The 15,242-nt window shown below is 47.9% G+C and overlaps 2 protein-coding genes across 3 annotated transcripts; both read left to right on the forward strand.

The window, feature by feature from the left end:
* Positions 1-704: 704 nt before the first annotated feature.
* ciz1b (cdkn1a interacting zinc finger protein 1b) lies at positions 705-7,359 on the forward strand (the record flags this gene model as incomplete). Its single annotated transcript, XM_083673316.1, has 11 exons — positions 705-1,147; positions 1,342-1,570; positions 1,761-1,915; positions 2,182-2,353; positions 2,514-2,644; positions 3,434-3,527; positions 3,694-3,807; positions 4,100-4,282; positions 4,673-4,751; positions 6,024-6,145; positions 6,451-7,359. Exons 1-11 carry the CDS (start codon positions 1,005-1,007, stop codon positions 7,357-7,359), a joined length of 2,331 nt encoding a protein of 776 aa, XP_083529442.1. The 5' UTR covers positions 705-1,004.
* An 826-nt stretch (positions 7,360-8,185) lies between these two features.
* Positions 8,186-14,927, forward strand: surf4l (surfeit 4, like). 2 transcript variants are annotated; one of them, XM_083672731.1, is made up of 6 exons: positions 8,186-8,357; positions 11,236-11,422; positions 11,729-11,805; positions 12,251-12,294; positions 12,494-12,680; positions 12,954-14,927. In XM_083672731.1, the coding sequence occupies exons 1-6, from the start codon at positions 8,310-8,312 to the stop codon at positions 13,218-13,220; spliced, it is 810 nt and encodes a 269-aa protein (XP_083528857.1). In that variant the 5' UTR covers positions 8,186-8,309; the 3' UTR covers positions 13,221-14,927. The 2 variants fall into 2 exon arrangements, with proteins under 2 accessions (XP_083528857.1, XP_083528858.1); XM_083672732.1 differs by lacking the exons at positions 8,186-8,357; positions 11,236-11,422 and adding an exon at positions 11,609-11,625.
* Positions 14,928-15,242: the final 315 nt, after the last annotated feature.

Genomic DNA, 15,242 nt, shown 5'->3' on the forward strand with positions numbered 1-15,242 from the left:
CTCTTCTCCTCTCCTCTCCTTGTCTCCTCTCCTCTCCTCTTCTCCTCTCCTCTCCTTGTCTCCTCTCCTTGTCTCCTCTCCTCTTCTCTCCTCTCCTTGTCTCCTCTCCTCTCCTCCTCTCCTCTCCTCTCCTCTCCTCTCGTATCCTCCTCTCCTCTCCTCTCCTCTCCTCTCCTTGTCTCCTCTCCTCTCCTCCTCTCCTCTCCTCTCCTCTCGTATCCTCCTCTCCTCTCCTCTCCTCTCTTTCCTCTCCTCTCCTCTCGTGAATCTCCCATTCTACCGCATCCCAAAGGTGTTCTATTGGATTCAGATCCGGTGACTGGGAAGGCCACTGAAGAACACTGAACTCATTGTCATGTTCATGAAACCAGTTTGAGATGACTTTTGCTTTGTGACATAGTGCACTATCATGCTGAAAGTAGCCATTAGAAGATGGGTAAATTGTGGCCATGGTCAGCAACAATACTCAAATAGGCTGTGGCATTCAAGGGATGATTGATTGGTGTTAACGGGCCCAAAGTGTACCAAAAAAACATTCATTCATGCTCGGTGAGTGTATACCATTGCAATAAATGAGTGACTGCATTAAGATCTTCCTACCAGCAGGGGGAGCTGTTGTATTGCATCATGTCAGACATCAAGTTGTGGGGTCGAAATGCAGCGAAGTAGTGATTGTTTACAATCTGCCAACGATGAGCAAGCAGCGAATGACAGCAGACAAACCAGAGGAGTGTTATAAATATTATAAATGTATGTCTCTGCTACAAGATGACTAGTTGTGAAAGTAGAACAGTCAAAGAATAGATATGTATAATATTTCAGCCGCGATGCTGCAACATGCAACACATGCCACCTCTAGCGAGCATGGAATGATATAATCTACTGTCTACTATCTATCTTACAAAAGGTTGCAAACTTCAACTATTTAAACATCTGAACCACACTTTTCTGGTGGTGCCACCGTATTTCACCAGACAGGTTCGCGAAAGTAGACACGACGCAGGATGTTCAACCATCAACAGCAGCAAATGCAGCTCCAACAACAACAACATCAACAACATCATCAACAACATCATCAACAACATCAACAACAGCAGCAGCAGCCGACCGTCCAGCCATCGCAACCACCTCCACACCACGGGACCCGGTAAGAGGGAGATGAGAGGTTACTCTGCCGGGGTGCTGCTTCATCACATCAGAATTAGATAGGGTTAGAGTGAGGGGCAGGGTTAGAGTAAGGGTCACACACACTTTTTACAACACATCAAACACACACATACACACTTTTTACAACACATCAAATCAAAGCCCCTATGTTTTCTTCTCTCTCATGTCCCCCAGACCTCTTCTTGATCCCTGCTGCCCCCACCTCCCCCCTGCTGCCACCCGGCCACCTCCTCCCTCTGGGCCTGACGGGGTAGCGAGACGGTCTCTCCTGGGACCAGCTCTCCTGGGTGTCAGAACAGGACTGAACAAGACTCCCTACTGGACCCCCACAGGACCCCAGTGGTCCCACACACACCCCACACACACAGGACCCCAACTCTCACACACACACCCCACGAAAAAGGTAAATCTCTCCCTACTTCAGACAGGACATTTATTATCATTATGTGAAATTGTTTAAATTTTTCTCCCATTCACCAAATGTGATTCATAGCTTGAACTATTGACTGATTTAACACTGTGTGTGTGTGTGTGTGTGTGTGTGTGTGTGCGTGTGTGTGTGTGTGTGTGTGTGTGTGTCTACATGGATTCAGGAAGTTCCTGGGAGGAAGCGGCAGGGTGAGCAGACAGGAAGTGTGCATCTGAGCTTCAGCACCACAGAGGAAGAGAACACAGAGAAGCAGGAAGCTGCATCAGCACAGCAGCAGGATGAGGAGGAACCTGAGATGAAGAAACAGAAGATCAATGGGTCAGAACCAAACACCTGTCTGTCTGTCTGTTTGTCTGTTTGTCTGCCTGTCTGCCTGTCCGTCTGTCTGTCTGTCTGTCTGTCTGTCTGTCTGTCTGTCTGTATATGACTGAAAGGGTCAGATCCTAACACCTCCCTGTCTGTATATGACTCTGAATGGGTCAGAACCCAACACCTTCCTGTCCATGTCTCTGCTTTAACCAGTGCTTCTCCCACAGCCTGTGTGGATCAGAACCTGATGGTGTGTTGTTGTGGTGTCGCTCAAGGTCAGAAGGTCTCAATGAGGACACTCTGGGCTCATCTCTGAAGGTGACCATCCTGCAGCGCAGCGGTAGCCGGGCCTTCTGGACCAGCGGCGAGGGGGAGGAGGGGGAGGCAGACCGGCCTGCTGACCAACACTACTGCTACATCTGCAGCATCACCTGCCTCAATCAACAGGTACGTTAGGCTAACCAACACATACACTAGGATAGCTAACAGGTAAACATGTAAGCAAACTGTAAGAAATAAATGTGGTTATACATGACCATATAAGGGGCTGGAAGGAAGCTAGAATCACGCAGCAGTGATGTGATTGGTGGTTACTTCCTGGGTCCAGAGCTTCCAGAGTCACATGACCAGCATGGGCCACCAGCAGAGGCTGACGCAGATCCAACACCTGAGCCACACCTGTCTGGTCAACCTGTTGCCTAGCAACCAGGAGGACGCACACGCCACATACTCCAGCGGGTAGGAGGGAGGGAGGGAGGGTGGGTGGGTGGATGGATGGATGGATGGATGGCTGGGTTCATAGATGGATGGGTTCATAGATGGATGAGGAGATGCATGCGTAGATAGATAGATAGATACATAGATAGAGAGAAAGATAGATAGATAGATAAATAGAGGGATAGGTAGGGAGGTAGGTAGGTAGGTCGGTTGGTAGATAGATACATAGATAGAGAGAGAGATAGGTAGGTAGGTTGGTATATATATATATATATATATATATATAGAGAGAGAGAGAGAGAGAGAGAGAGAGAGAGAGAGAGAGAGAGAGAGAGAGAGAGAGAGAGAGAGAGAGAGAGAGAGATACATAGATAGATATGATACAGTTGAAGTAGGAAGTTTACATACACTTAGGTTGAAGTCATTAAAACACATTTTTTAACCACTCCACAGACTTCATGTTAATGAACTATAGTTTTGGCATAAGTAATTTGACACAAGTAATTTTTCCAACAATTGTTTACAGACAGATTCTGACATTTCACATTCTTAAAATAAAGTGATCCTAACTGACCTAAGACAGGGAATGTTTACTAGGATTAAATGTCAGGAATTGTGAAAAACTGAGTTTAAATGTATTTGGCTATGGTGTGTGTAAACTTCTGACTTCAACTGTAGATAGATAGATAGATAGATAGATAGATAGATAGATAGATAGATAGATACATAGATACATAGAGAGATAGATACAGAGAGAGAGAAAGAGATGTGTTTCAGAGACAGGAAGTCAGGTGTGTTGTTGTGTTTCAGAGACAGGAAATCAGGTGTGCAGCGCTGGTGTGACACCTGTCAATCACACTTCTCTGGTGACCTCATCCAGCACCGCAGGACCCAGGAGCACAAGGTAATGATGATGATGGCACGATGATGTCACACCTGTCGGAATCTCCATGATCTTGATTAGACCTATCCAACCTATTCAGAGCTCTCCATTAGAAACACTTAACCTGTGTGCGTGCGTGTGTGTGCGTGTGCGTGTGCGTGTGGGTGTGTGCGTGTGGGTGCCTCAGTTGTGTAAGCAGTCGTCTCGTCCGTTCTGCACCGTGTGTAAACGCCACTTCAGGACGCCACGCAAGTTTGTGGAGCACATGAAGTCACCTGACCACAAGCAGAAGGTGGAGGTGGTGAGGACGCGTCTTTAACGTGTGTTTGTGATTATTCTTCAGGTTTTTTTCTTTTTCTTGTTTGTTTTGGAGCATATTAGCCAGCAGAGGGCGCTATTTGAATGTTGAAGTGTGTTTGTCAGTCTAAATATGACCAAGTTGATGTATTCTATCTGTTTATTTCACCTCAGTGTCCATGAAGCTCACAGCCCAGTAGAGGGCAGTATAGAGCCACAGGGTTGATATCCTGTTCTCTATCCCTCCTGCTTCCCTCTCTCTCTCCCTCCCTCCTCCCTACCCTTTCCCCCCCCAGCTGCGTGAGGAAGGAGAGCCAGAGGTGTTGGAGGAGCTGATCACCGTAGACGCCGTGGGATGCTTCGAGGGAGAGGACAACTACGAGGAGGAGAGGCAGGAGGAAGCGCAGGAGGAGGAAAAGGAGGAGGAGGAGGTGAGGCAGGAGGAGGTGATGCCAGAGGAGGCGCAGGAGGAGAAGGAGGTGAGGCAGGAGGAGGCACAAGAGGAGGTGAGGCAGGAGGAGGAGAAGGAGGAGGAGGAGGATGCTCATACTGTCAACATCCAAACATCAACTGCTGCTCTGTTGAAATGCATGAAACATGCTACCTAGGCTACAACATGCTACCTAGGCTACAACATGCTACCTAGGCTTAGGGTTGTGTTGAGGTTTAGTAGATCGTTAACCAGTCATTGATAGTTAGATGGGCATCTGTGAACAGTCTATTGAGACCTATCCTAATAGTGTTGGACTACCTTTGCCAGGGTTAGGGTTAGGCTTAGGGTTAGGGTTGATGTGTTGTTCTCTGGTCTCACCAGGGAGGGTTAGGCTTAAGGTTAGGGTTAGGGTTGATGTGTTGTTCTCTGGTCTCAGCAGGGGGGCCGGACCCAGAGGGAGATGTCTCTGGACCACCTGGAGGAACAGGAAGAGTATGACCCAGAAACCAAATATGGTGAATATGACATCACACTCTCCTTCTTCAAACCATCCCTCAAAACCAGCTTTTTAAACTGGCTTTTAATCTTCAACTATTTTTATTGTTGTTTTTACTGTTACAACCCGGCTTGCTAGGGGAAAGGGAAGCAACATAAAACCAGGTGGATTTGGTAAATTATAGTTATTTTATTAACAAGGAACTTAGATAGTTTTATAAAGGTAACAAGGGTGACACAGAATCGGTGGCTACTACAAAGGAAAAAGGGCCGGCAGGGGCTGTTCAACTCAAACAAACAAATATAACCAAAAGAGAGCTCATAAAAGGCGAGCAAAATCTAAACGTTCATTATTTGAACAAAACCAAAACCAAAACAAAACCTCACTGGCCTAATGCAGCGGACAAAACTTAAATACAGCCACCTCTACTCCTCGAGTGTCTAAACAAAAGAATCCACTACGTGTGGTGCAAATCAATACAACAAAACTGAACTTGGCCCAATTTTCTATAACAATAACAAATAATAGTCGAGTGCGTTATGCACAGTATTACAACACAAACCGAAATCGTTCTAACAAGTCTCTACAAAGTCTCGCAAGGGAACTGTTCAAACACACACAACCCCCCTGACTGACAAGCTGGCCCCACTTTTATACGGCCCACGCTGGGTCCCGATAGGCGCGCTTGTTGGGACGTATCCAATCCGAATCCGCGCTGGCGATACCGACGGAGTTGGCGGAGCCTTGGAATCTTGTAGAGCCCAGCCTGCTTGACAGCACAACAAGAGACATATATGGATGGGCGTCGGCTGCGGCCGTAACATTACTGATTGTGCTTTTGTTTTACTTTTTAGTTATCTATCTATTCTTGTTCTCTCCATGGAATGTTGTGACTTTGAGTACTGAGAAAAGCATATACAAAATAAATGTATTATTATGATTATGATGATGATGATTATTATTATTATTATCACATCACACCACCCAGTGTTGCAGTAGCTGAAGTAGTTCTATCACTCAACAGGATTGATAGAGAGCTATTACTCTCTTCTTGTGAATAATGATACATTTGATTTAAATCATGCTTCTGTAGAACCCAGATAGACTTCAGTACAACAAACACAGAAGAAGAAATGACAAATATATAATTGTAGCGGAGGTGGTTAGAAATCACGCTCTGGTGATGAGGTAGCCCTGCCTGAGACCTTGAGAACGTCCTCTTGGCCTTGTGGTAGACGCTTCCGGGTTGGAACCCCGCCAGTCATGTAACCATGTATCTTCTCTCCTGCAGGTTGTTGGTTCGTGGTACCAGTGGCAGGGTTCCTTTGTCGACTCTGTCACAAGTTCTTCCACCTGGAGTCCACTGCCAGACACTCCCACTGCAAGTCTTTGGCCCACTTCCAGAACCTACTGGTGTGTATGCTACATAGAGATACATAGAGCTAAATAGAGATCCGTAGAGATATCTAGAGATACATAGAGCTACGTAGAGATACACAGAGTTACATAGAGCTACATAGAAGAGCTACACATACCTTCATAGACCTAATGTAGACTTGGTAATTTTACAAAATAACAACGTACTTCCCATGAAGTGTTAATTTCTGTCTTGTTGTTCTGTTTCTTTTATTGCCTCATCTTTGAGTGTCCTAAAAAGAGCGATAGGATGAAGTGTGTTATTGTTATGTAAACATCAGCATGTTGTGTGTCTGATGCAGAAGTACAGAGTCCTGAAGAGTCAGGGGCTCTCCTCTCTGGAGGACAGAGGGATGAAGAGATCAGCTGAGGAGGACAGAAAGATGAAGGGATCAGCAGAGGAGGACAGAGGGATGAAGAGATCAGCTGAGGAGGACAGAAAGATGAAGGGATCAGCAGAGGAGGACAGAGGGATGAAGAGATCAGCTGAGGAGGGCAGAGGGATGAAGGGATCAGCTGAGGAGGACAGAGGGATGAAGGGATCAGCTGAGGAGGACAGAGGGATGAAAGGATCAGCTGTGGAGGACAGAGGGATGAAGGGATCAGCTGTGGAGGACAGAGGGACATGCAGTCAGACCAGACCTACAGCAGACAAGCAGACCTGCAGCAGGACAAGGACTCTGGAGGAGTCTCCTGAGCTGAGAGACACTGCTGTGATAGGCCTAGCTCCTCTGACCACACCCACACCCAGCCCTGTGATAGGCCAGGCTCCTCTGACCACACCCACACCCATTCCCTGTGATAGGTCTAGCTCCTCTGACCACGCCCACACACAGCCCTGTGATAGGCCAGGCTCCTCTGACCACACCCACACCCATCTCTATGATAGGCCTAGCTCCTCTGAACACACCCACACCCAACCCTGTGATAGGCCAGGCTACTCTGACCACACCCACACTCATCCTATAACTCCACCCACTCAGGAAGAGCTGGAGCAGGTCAACATCTCCTCTACTCAATTTAGTAGTAGTAGTTTGAATCAGACAACATTCACAGCAGCCCTGGAGGAGGGGGAAGTGGAAGGGGAGGTGGAGGAGGTGGAGGAGGTGGAGGAGGTGGAGGAGGGGAAGATGGTGATGGGGGAGGGTGTGGTCGAGCAGAAGAAGAGGGGGATGGAGGAGGTGGAGGAACCTCAAGTAGACACACAGTAACCTCTTCGAGGCACAGTAGCCCCCCCCCCCTCTCTAGTCCCTCAGACAGGAGATTGATGGAGAGACCTCTACCCCTCCTCTCTGGTCCCTAAGAAGAGAGACTGATGGAGGTTTTATCTGTAGGGCGTGTGGACTGAGTGAGTCAGCCCAGATAACGTTTCACACATCCGCCTCAGTAAAACTGGAGTCTCCAGCGTATTGTTCTGTAGAGTGTGTGTGTGTGTGTGTGTGTGTTACCACAGACAGCTGCTGGGGACTAGCTCTGTAGCTCACATAGCTACAGCAGGAAGACGAACACACATACGCACTCCACGCACATATTAAAGTGCCTGCTAAATGTCTGGCCTGAGCTAATCACAGTCAGCCAATCAGGCATGTTAGAGTTCAACCAATTAGATAATTGTATCAATGAGCCTTGTGGGAACATCTCTCTACTGTGACTGGGTAATAAACTGGTGCTGATCGATCTGTCTACTGCTCTGATCTCCACCCTCTGAGACACTCAACTAGTAATGATAGGCTGTTGCTGTTGTTGTTGTTTTCTGCTCTGACCATTCCTCACACAGCAGGAGCCATTTCTACTACTTGTGTGTATGTGTGTGTGTGTAGGGCTATTCTTCGCCATGCTGAGTACTATGAAAGGATCAACACTGCAGATGCTCGTTATTGAGGGGGCGGTGTGGGGGGGGGGTTAAGTGAGTAAAACCGAAGCCAAACTGTCTCCCTCTGGGACAGACCAGCCTACGTGGCATGCTACTGCGGCCAGCGCCGGGAGGGGGCACTGTGCAGCCCGACGCTAAGCATTATGGTCCAGAGGTAACAACTACACATCCATACTTCGACGAGGAGGAGCAGCCAGGCACCGGAAAAAACATCAGTAACAGCTCCGTTACTGATCCAATTTAGAGAGCCCTACAGCGGCAGCGGCGGCGCCAGACCCCCGGTGAGACATGGCCCAGAACGACCTGATGGGGAACGCGGAGGATGTGGCCGACCAGGTGAGACCCCGGGCCCGATTCTGCCACGACGAGATCGAGACACATCACTGAACCAACGGGGAGGGAGGGAGGCAGACGGACACTTTTTTCTTACTATCATAACGAAAGTACAACGTGCTTTAGAAAATGTTGACTTGTTCATTGGTTGGTGTTTGTCTTATCAGCTGCGGTGGGTTTGAAGTTCCCGTTTTTTGTCTTATCTGCGTGTCCGCACCACCCCCGTTAACGGAAACGGTAGCTGCTGCCTGTCAGAAATAAGTTGCTCACCGTGACAGTGCTCTGGTACGTCCCAACAGTACGTAATCATAGAACGTTTCTCAGGTAGAGATTGCTACATTGTTGCGCTTCTGAAAACATTGTAGCTAACAGAACGCTAATACAGGCTAATGCTAAGAGAACTGTGTTGTGCAAAAGGAAGTGTGTCCAAGACTCCTCTGATAACCTGTTGCTGTGAAGATTGTCATAAACCCATAAATATGATACGGCTGTGCTCATGTGGTCCTCTATGACCTAGTTTATGTTTCACGTATGATATCAAATGTGTACCTCAATTACAGTCGGTCTGTCTAGCAGGGATTTTATGACAGTGCCACACATGCAGTGTGCCTTCTGCCTGGCCTCCATCTTAGCCCCTAGTACAGCTGTTCCATAGTACATTGATTTCATCATATACACACACACACACACACACATCATCAGCATTTCACCTCTGATATGAACCTGTCTTGACAGGCATGGTGTGTACATGGCAGAACAATGGCCATACATCCAACAGAACAAGCTCAGTGTTGAAATTGTGTGTGTGTGTGTGTGTGTCAGCAGATGTGGTGATGATAACAGTTGTAATTGTGGGGTCTGTGGCCCTGGGGGTCTCTAGCGAGCTGCAGCAGGTAGAGGAGCTAGTCAGCCCAGGGGCTGGTGGTGCTGTAGGGGGTAGAGGAGCTAGTCAGCCCAGGGGCTGGTGGTGCTGTAGGGGGTAGAGGAGCTAGTCAGCCCAGGGGCTGGTGGTGCTGTAGGGGGTAGAGGTGCTAGTCAGCCCTGGGGCTGGTGGTGCTGTAGGGGGTAGAGGTGCTAGTCAGCCCTGGGGCTGGTGGTGCTGTAGGGGGTAGAGGAGGAGGCTGGAGGCTGGAGGCTGGAGGCTGGAGGTCGGTCTCTGACTGTCCCTAGACAGCCTTGACTTTGGCCTTGAGCGAGGGAGGGAGGGAGCTAGATCTATGATAACCTCGATTCACTGTCACATTCCCATTGTTACGACCGTAGAATCTAAATGAATAGAACAGACATGCTCCTTCAAGTTCAACATTGGTTTGTAGAGGTGCATTCTGGGGGTTTAGTTTGAGTTATATTAACATGATCTCTGCTTCCCACAATAGAACCAAGGACTATTTAATGAACAGGCATACATACTCTGTGCGCCTTTATGTTGATTAAACACACACACACACACACATAGAACCAAGGACTATCTAATACTGACTGGCAGTAATGAGGTGGTGTTGTATTAAATCAAATTTTAATGGTCATTTAAACAATATACAGGATACCATGAAATGCTTTAGGGTGAGCAACTCCTCAACAACATAACAATCAGACAGTATCAGTATCAATATGCAGCAATGTCCTAATAATAACAACATGAGGGAACAATAATAATAGCAAAACAACAGCCTTAGCATAAAGAGTCTTTACAGACGAGACCTGGTCTGAACCATAGAGTTTCTGCACCCTAACCCTAGCTATCAGACACACCATCAACTAGAGCTGCTGCCTGGATACAGTTATTGATACAGCAGGGTTGTAAATCCTGCCTTCTTCAGACAGCAAGCATTACTGTGCTGTAACCTATCTACCTCACTCGTCAATGACTCACTCGTCCCCATGGAGACGACCATTCATTCTAGCTCTCCATACAGTCAGAGACTAGCTGCGTGCTGATTGGCTGGCCAGCTCTGGCTCTGCTGATGTGGATGCTGTCTGGGGGAGGAGCCTAATGGGGGTGGGCGGGGGGAGCAGTACACAGACCCTGTGAGAGAGAGAACGACTACAGAAGTTAGAAGTCTCTCTCACACTCACTTCTGTGTGTGTGTGTGTGTGTGGAACAACGTCAGCTATATGACCAGATCATTCATGGCTGAATGCCTGCACCATCTCACACCTGTGTTTGTCCATCTGGCCTTTCTAAAGCCTCTCCACCTGAGAGGGCATTGGCCACACACATCACTGCTGCTCTCTGAAGGGCCTCTCTCCCATTGGCTGGTTCAGGAGAGGCAGAGTGTAATGGAGGTGTTGTTAAACATTAAGCAGTGTGTGTCTGAGGAGTCTGTTAGCCTGCAGGCCAGAGGAGGCTACAGGGCACCTTGATGTGACGTCTAAAGAACACAGCAACATCTCCAGTGTAGTTGGTCAGACACACGCATGCCCTTTTGCTAAGATAAGGTAGAGGTATTAGTAATAATAATAATGAAACAATAAGATAAGGTAGAGGTATTAGTAATAATAATAATGAAACAATAAGATAAGGTAGAGGTAGCAGCAGAAACACAACAACAACAGTGGAGTGGGAAGATAAATATGGTAGCAGCGATAGTAGTATGCATGTATATACACTCACTAAACACTTTATTAGGAACTGGTGGTTGATGTCCAGCTCTTTGATACAGAAGCAGTAAAACCTGGTTTATCATACTGGCCGGATCTCACCGTATTTAGGCTGAGCACCAGAAATAGTAGCCCTCCTCGCTGGCTTCCAGCTGTGATACAGACCCAGAGTGACCTCTCTCTGACCTCTCTATCAGAGAGGTGGCCTCATTATGAGAGAGAGATCTCTCCACCCATCTCTCCGCTTCCATTGACCATATCCACTTCCTGTTTCCGGTAGTTCCTGCGTGTGACGAAGCAGTACCTTCCTCACGTGGCGCGGCTGTGTCTGATCAGCACCTTCCTGGAGGACGGCATCCGGATGTGGTTCCAGTGGAACGAGCAGAGGGACTACATAGACGCCACCTGGAGCTGCGGCTACTTCCTGGCTGCCTGCTTCGTCCTGCTCAACCTCCTGGGACAGCTAGGTGAGAGACTAACCCTCCTGAGACAGCTAGCCTAGCCTAGCCTGCTCAACCTCCTGGGACGGCTAGGTCAGAGACTAACCCTCCTGAGACAGCTAGCCTAGCCTAGCCTAGCCTGCTCAACCTCCTGGGACAGCTAGGTGAGAGACTAACCCTCCTGAGACAGCTAGCCTAGCCTAGCCTGCTCAACCTCCTGGGACAGCTAGGTGAGAGATGGACATCCATACTGTCATTTAAGATTCTGAGTGTTTGAATGTGTGTTTTAGTGTTTTGATCTTGATTGATTGATTGGTGGTGTGTCTCAACCAGGTGGCTGTGTCCTGATCCTCAGTAGGAACTTTGTCCAGTACGCCTGCTTTGGCCTGTTTGGAATCATCGCTCTACAGGTGGGTCAATACACCTTCTGCTCTACAGGAGGGTCCCTCAGTACACCTTCTACCCTAGTCCTCCACAGGCTCAATACAGATAAATCATAAAGACTTCTTTCATTATCCAGCGTTCTCCCCAAACAATGGAAAGAGTGTTTCTGCATCACACTGTGAACTTGCCAGCGCCACTATGTAAACATTACAAGGCGAATTAAACTATATATTTAGTAACGATAGAATAACTATCTTTGATCGCCAACAACATCGTTGTTAAAAGCGAAAGCATTATGATGTTCCTCAGTGAATTCAACGTTTTAGTGGTATTTTTTGCCATTTTGACATGAATAAACGCGAGTTGGGTTTTGGTAATGCAATACAGTGCCACGCTGTTCAAAAAGGGGAGAAACCTGTTATGAATCATGATGATAAAATCTCTAAATAAATGTTCTGTTTATCATTCCAGACTGTTGCCTACAGCATTCTGTGGGATGTGAAGTTCTTGATGAGGTGAGTTATTTGATTGTGTCTTTGGAACAGTAATTTATGAGACAAGCCCAAGTTCGTATCTCTTTGAATTGAAGCAGAAACCACACCACAGCCAACCCTCTCTCTATCTCCATCTCGTCTCTATCTGTCCCTCTCTCTCTCTCTCTGTCTTCTCACCCCTCCCCTCCCCCTCTGCTTTCCCCTCCCTCCCTCCCTCCAGGAACCTAGCTCTAGGTGGAGGTCTGCTGCTGCTGCTAGCAGAGTCTCGAGGCGAGGGGAAGAGCATGTTCGCTGGTGTCCCCTCCATAGGAGAGAGCTCTCCTAAGCAGTACATGCAGCTGGGCGGTAGAGTCCTGCTGGTTCTCATGTTCATGACCCTGCTGCACTTCGACACCAACTTCATCTCGGTGAGTAGTGCTAACGTAGCTGACGTAGCTAATGTAGCTAATGTAGCTAACATAACTTTATGTCTTGTAGAAATGAATTTGTTGATTAATTATTTGGATCATCATTAGCTGTCACCTAGGTAACCTCTTATCTTCCTGGGGGTCGACATAAACAGACATCAAGACATGACAATCACATGACCAAGCTACAAAGGACTACAGTTGTGTGTGTTTTTTAAAAAGTCAACTAAACTAAACGCCCCCCTCCCTCTACCCCCCCTCCCCTCCCTGTAGATCCTCCAGAACCTGGTGGGCACGGGTCTGATTGTTTTGGTGGCGGTGGGTTTCAAGACCAAGCTGGCGGCGCTGACATTGGTCATCTGGCTGTTCTCCATCAATGTCTACTTTAACGCCTTTTGGAGCGTCCCCGCCTACAAGCCCATGCACGACTTCCTCAAGTACGACTTCTTCCAGACGCTGTCTGTGATTGGAGGGCTGCTGCTGATCGTGGCGCTGGGCCCAGGGGGCGTGTCCATGGACGAGAAGAAGAAGGAGTGGTGAGGCAGAGGGAGGGAGGGAGGTGGAGACTGTCTCCTAGGATATGAGGACTCCTCCCTCCGTCACCGACATGGCCTACTACAGTACGCAACACACACACATACACACACACACACACACCCTCAGAACTGTTTCACCTCTGACCCTCTGTCTCACTCACCGTACCTGTCCCTCTTCCTCCCCTCCCCCTCCTGCTGGACTGCCCTCCCCCCCTCCCTCCTGCTGGACTGCCCTCCCCCTCCCACCCCCCCCCTCCCTCCTGCTGGACTGCCCCCTCAACAGGCACTTTTTCAGACAGTTCTCATATTTATTCAACATGGCCATCGCAGGGTTCTCGCAAGACGTTGCAAAAAACATTTCTTCTCTCTACATGTTTCTGTTTTTATAAAGTGACCAGTTTCAGATCTGACGTGTCTAACGGTGTGTTTGTACCATGAAATTATTGTTTCCTGTTTGAACTTGTTGCTGTCCTGTTCATCTCAGCTCTGGGTGTGACGCCTAACCAAAGACACACAAGCATGTTATATGTCAAAGATGGCTGCTCTGCTGCTGTTAGAGGTGGTGTAGGACAGGATAGGATAGATCAGGAGTGGCTGGTGGAGGTAGAAATAGGAGGACGGGCTCATTGTAATGCATGGAATGGAATAAGGATTGGTATGAAACGTGTTTGACACCATTCTTTATTCAGTTCCATGCATTACAATGAGGCCGTCCTCCGATTTTTACCTCCACCAGCCTCCCGCTGGAATAGATACAATACTGTATTTATGGTCTGGCCTCTACGCAAAGGCCGATAACTTCTATCAACTGTTTTATAGCTTGGATGTATGAGGAACACAGCCTACGACTGGCAGGTGACCGTGTGATTTGACAGTCGATGGAGCGGATGACATTCTGTCTGTCTGCATTGTTGGCTGTTTCTCTTGGTGGTCTCTGTCAGTCCTGGGGACAAATACTATCTACAATCCTTTCAAATACTTATCTGTGCTTGATTGTGTTTGCCTGGAGCAATTAAACCAATGGAATAGTCCCAAAAGTGCAAACCCCGCTCATCTGGCACTGCAGGCAGACTCAATCAAACGCTCAATACTATTTGACCCAGGCCTGACCTCATACCTGTCCTCTCGTCATGTGCCTTGTCTCCTAGCAATACCTTAGACCAGTCAGTCAGTCAGTCAGTCTCTCCAACGCTGAGGGGAGAGAGGGTCTGGGTCCTCAAAGGCAGTCGACACAGACTCTTCCCTGAAGCTTGGCAACACTAAGACTATATTCTGTCAGCTGCAGTTGACTGGACATGGTCCTAGCTCTACAGAGCTAATGCTAACCCACCTCTGCATCTCTGTGGGCTTTAGCATGAACAAGTAGACAAGGCAGGTCTAAACATGTCCCTGTCTGTTCATGTTTGTTTTCTATATAAAAGATAAAGATGTTTCAAGTCAGTTCCAGACTATTCCATATGACCAAGGTGAGAGAAGTCAGTCAGTCACCAAGCAGAACAGGGCAGGTCAGCCTTACAGACGTAGAAATGCAGCAGATAGAGAGATCTATGTGCCTCCATCTCTATGATCCAAGCCCGCTCATCATTTATCTCACTCAGTGTTTTTCCACTTGATATAAAGTATGAAAAGAGTTAATGGTTTTTATATAATGTGTTTTTGGAATATGTTTATAAATCCTAAACGAAAGAATAAAAATCTTGTTTGTGTTTTTTCTGGTTTTGTGTGTGTGTGTGTGTTTGCATGTGTGCATATGTGCGTATGTGCATGTAGCTGTCTCTCTCAACGCAAGCTATCAGGGAGCAGGTGTTTGGAGACCAGGGTAGATTGTGAGGTATTCAGGGCCAGGGAGACTACAGGGAATGGTAATGTAGGGTGTTGTGGGGTGGTAATGTGGGGTGGTAATGTGGGGTGTTAGGGGGCGGTAATGTAGGGTGTTTGGGGTGGTAATGTAGGGTGTTATGGGGCGGTAATGTGGGGTGGTAATGTAGGGTGTTAGGGGGTGGTAATGTGGGGTGTTAGGGGGTGG

Source organism: Argentina silus, assembly GCF_951799395.1.
Source record: "Argentina silus genome assembly, chromosome: 7".
In the NCBI taxonomy this organism is placed as follows: Eukaryota; Metazoa; Chordata; class Actinopteri; order Argentiniformes; family Argentinidae; genus Argentina; species Argentina silus.

Coding starts and splice junctions, on each gene's coding strand:
- surf4l (XM_083672731.1), top strand. CDS start 8,310: ATGGCCCAGAACGACCTGATGGGGAACGCGGAGGATGTGGCCGACCAG. Junction 11,806..12,250: donor TTGGAATCATCGCTCTACAG/GTGGGTCAATAC, acceptor TTATCATTCCAG/ACTGTTGCCTACAGCATTCT. Junction 12,295..12,493: donor GATGTGAAGTTCTTGATGAG/GTGAGTTATTTG, acceptor CCCTCCCTCCAG/GAACCTAGCTCTAGGTGGAG.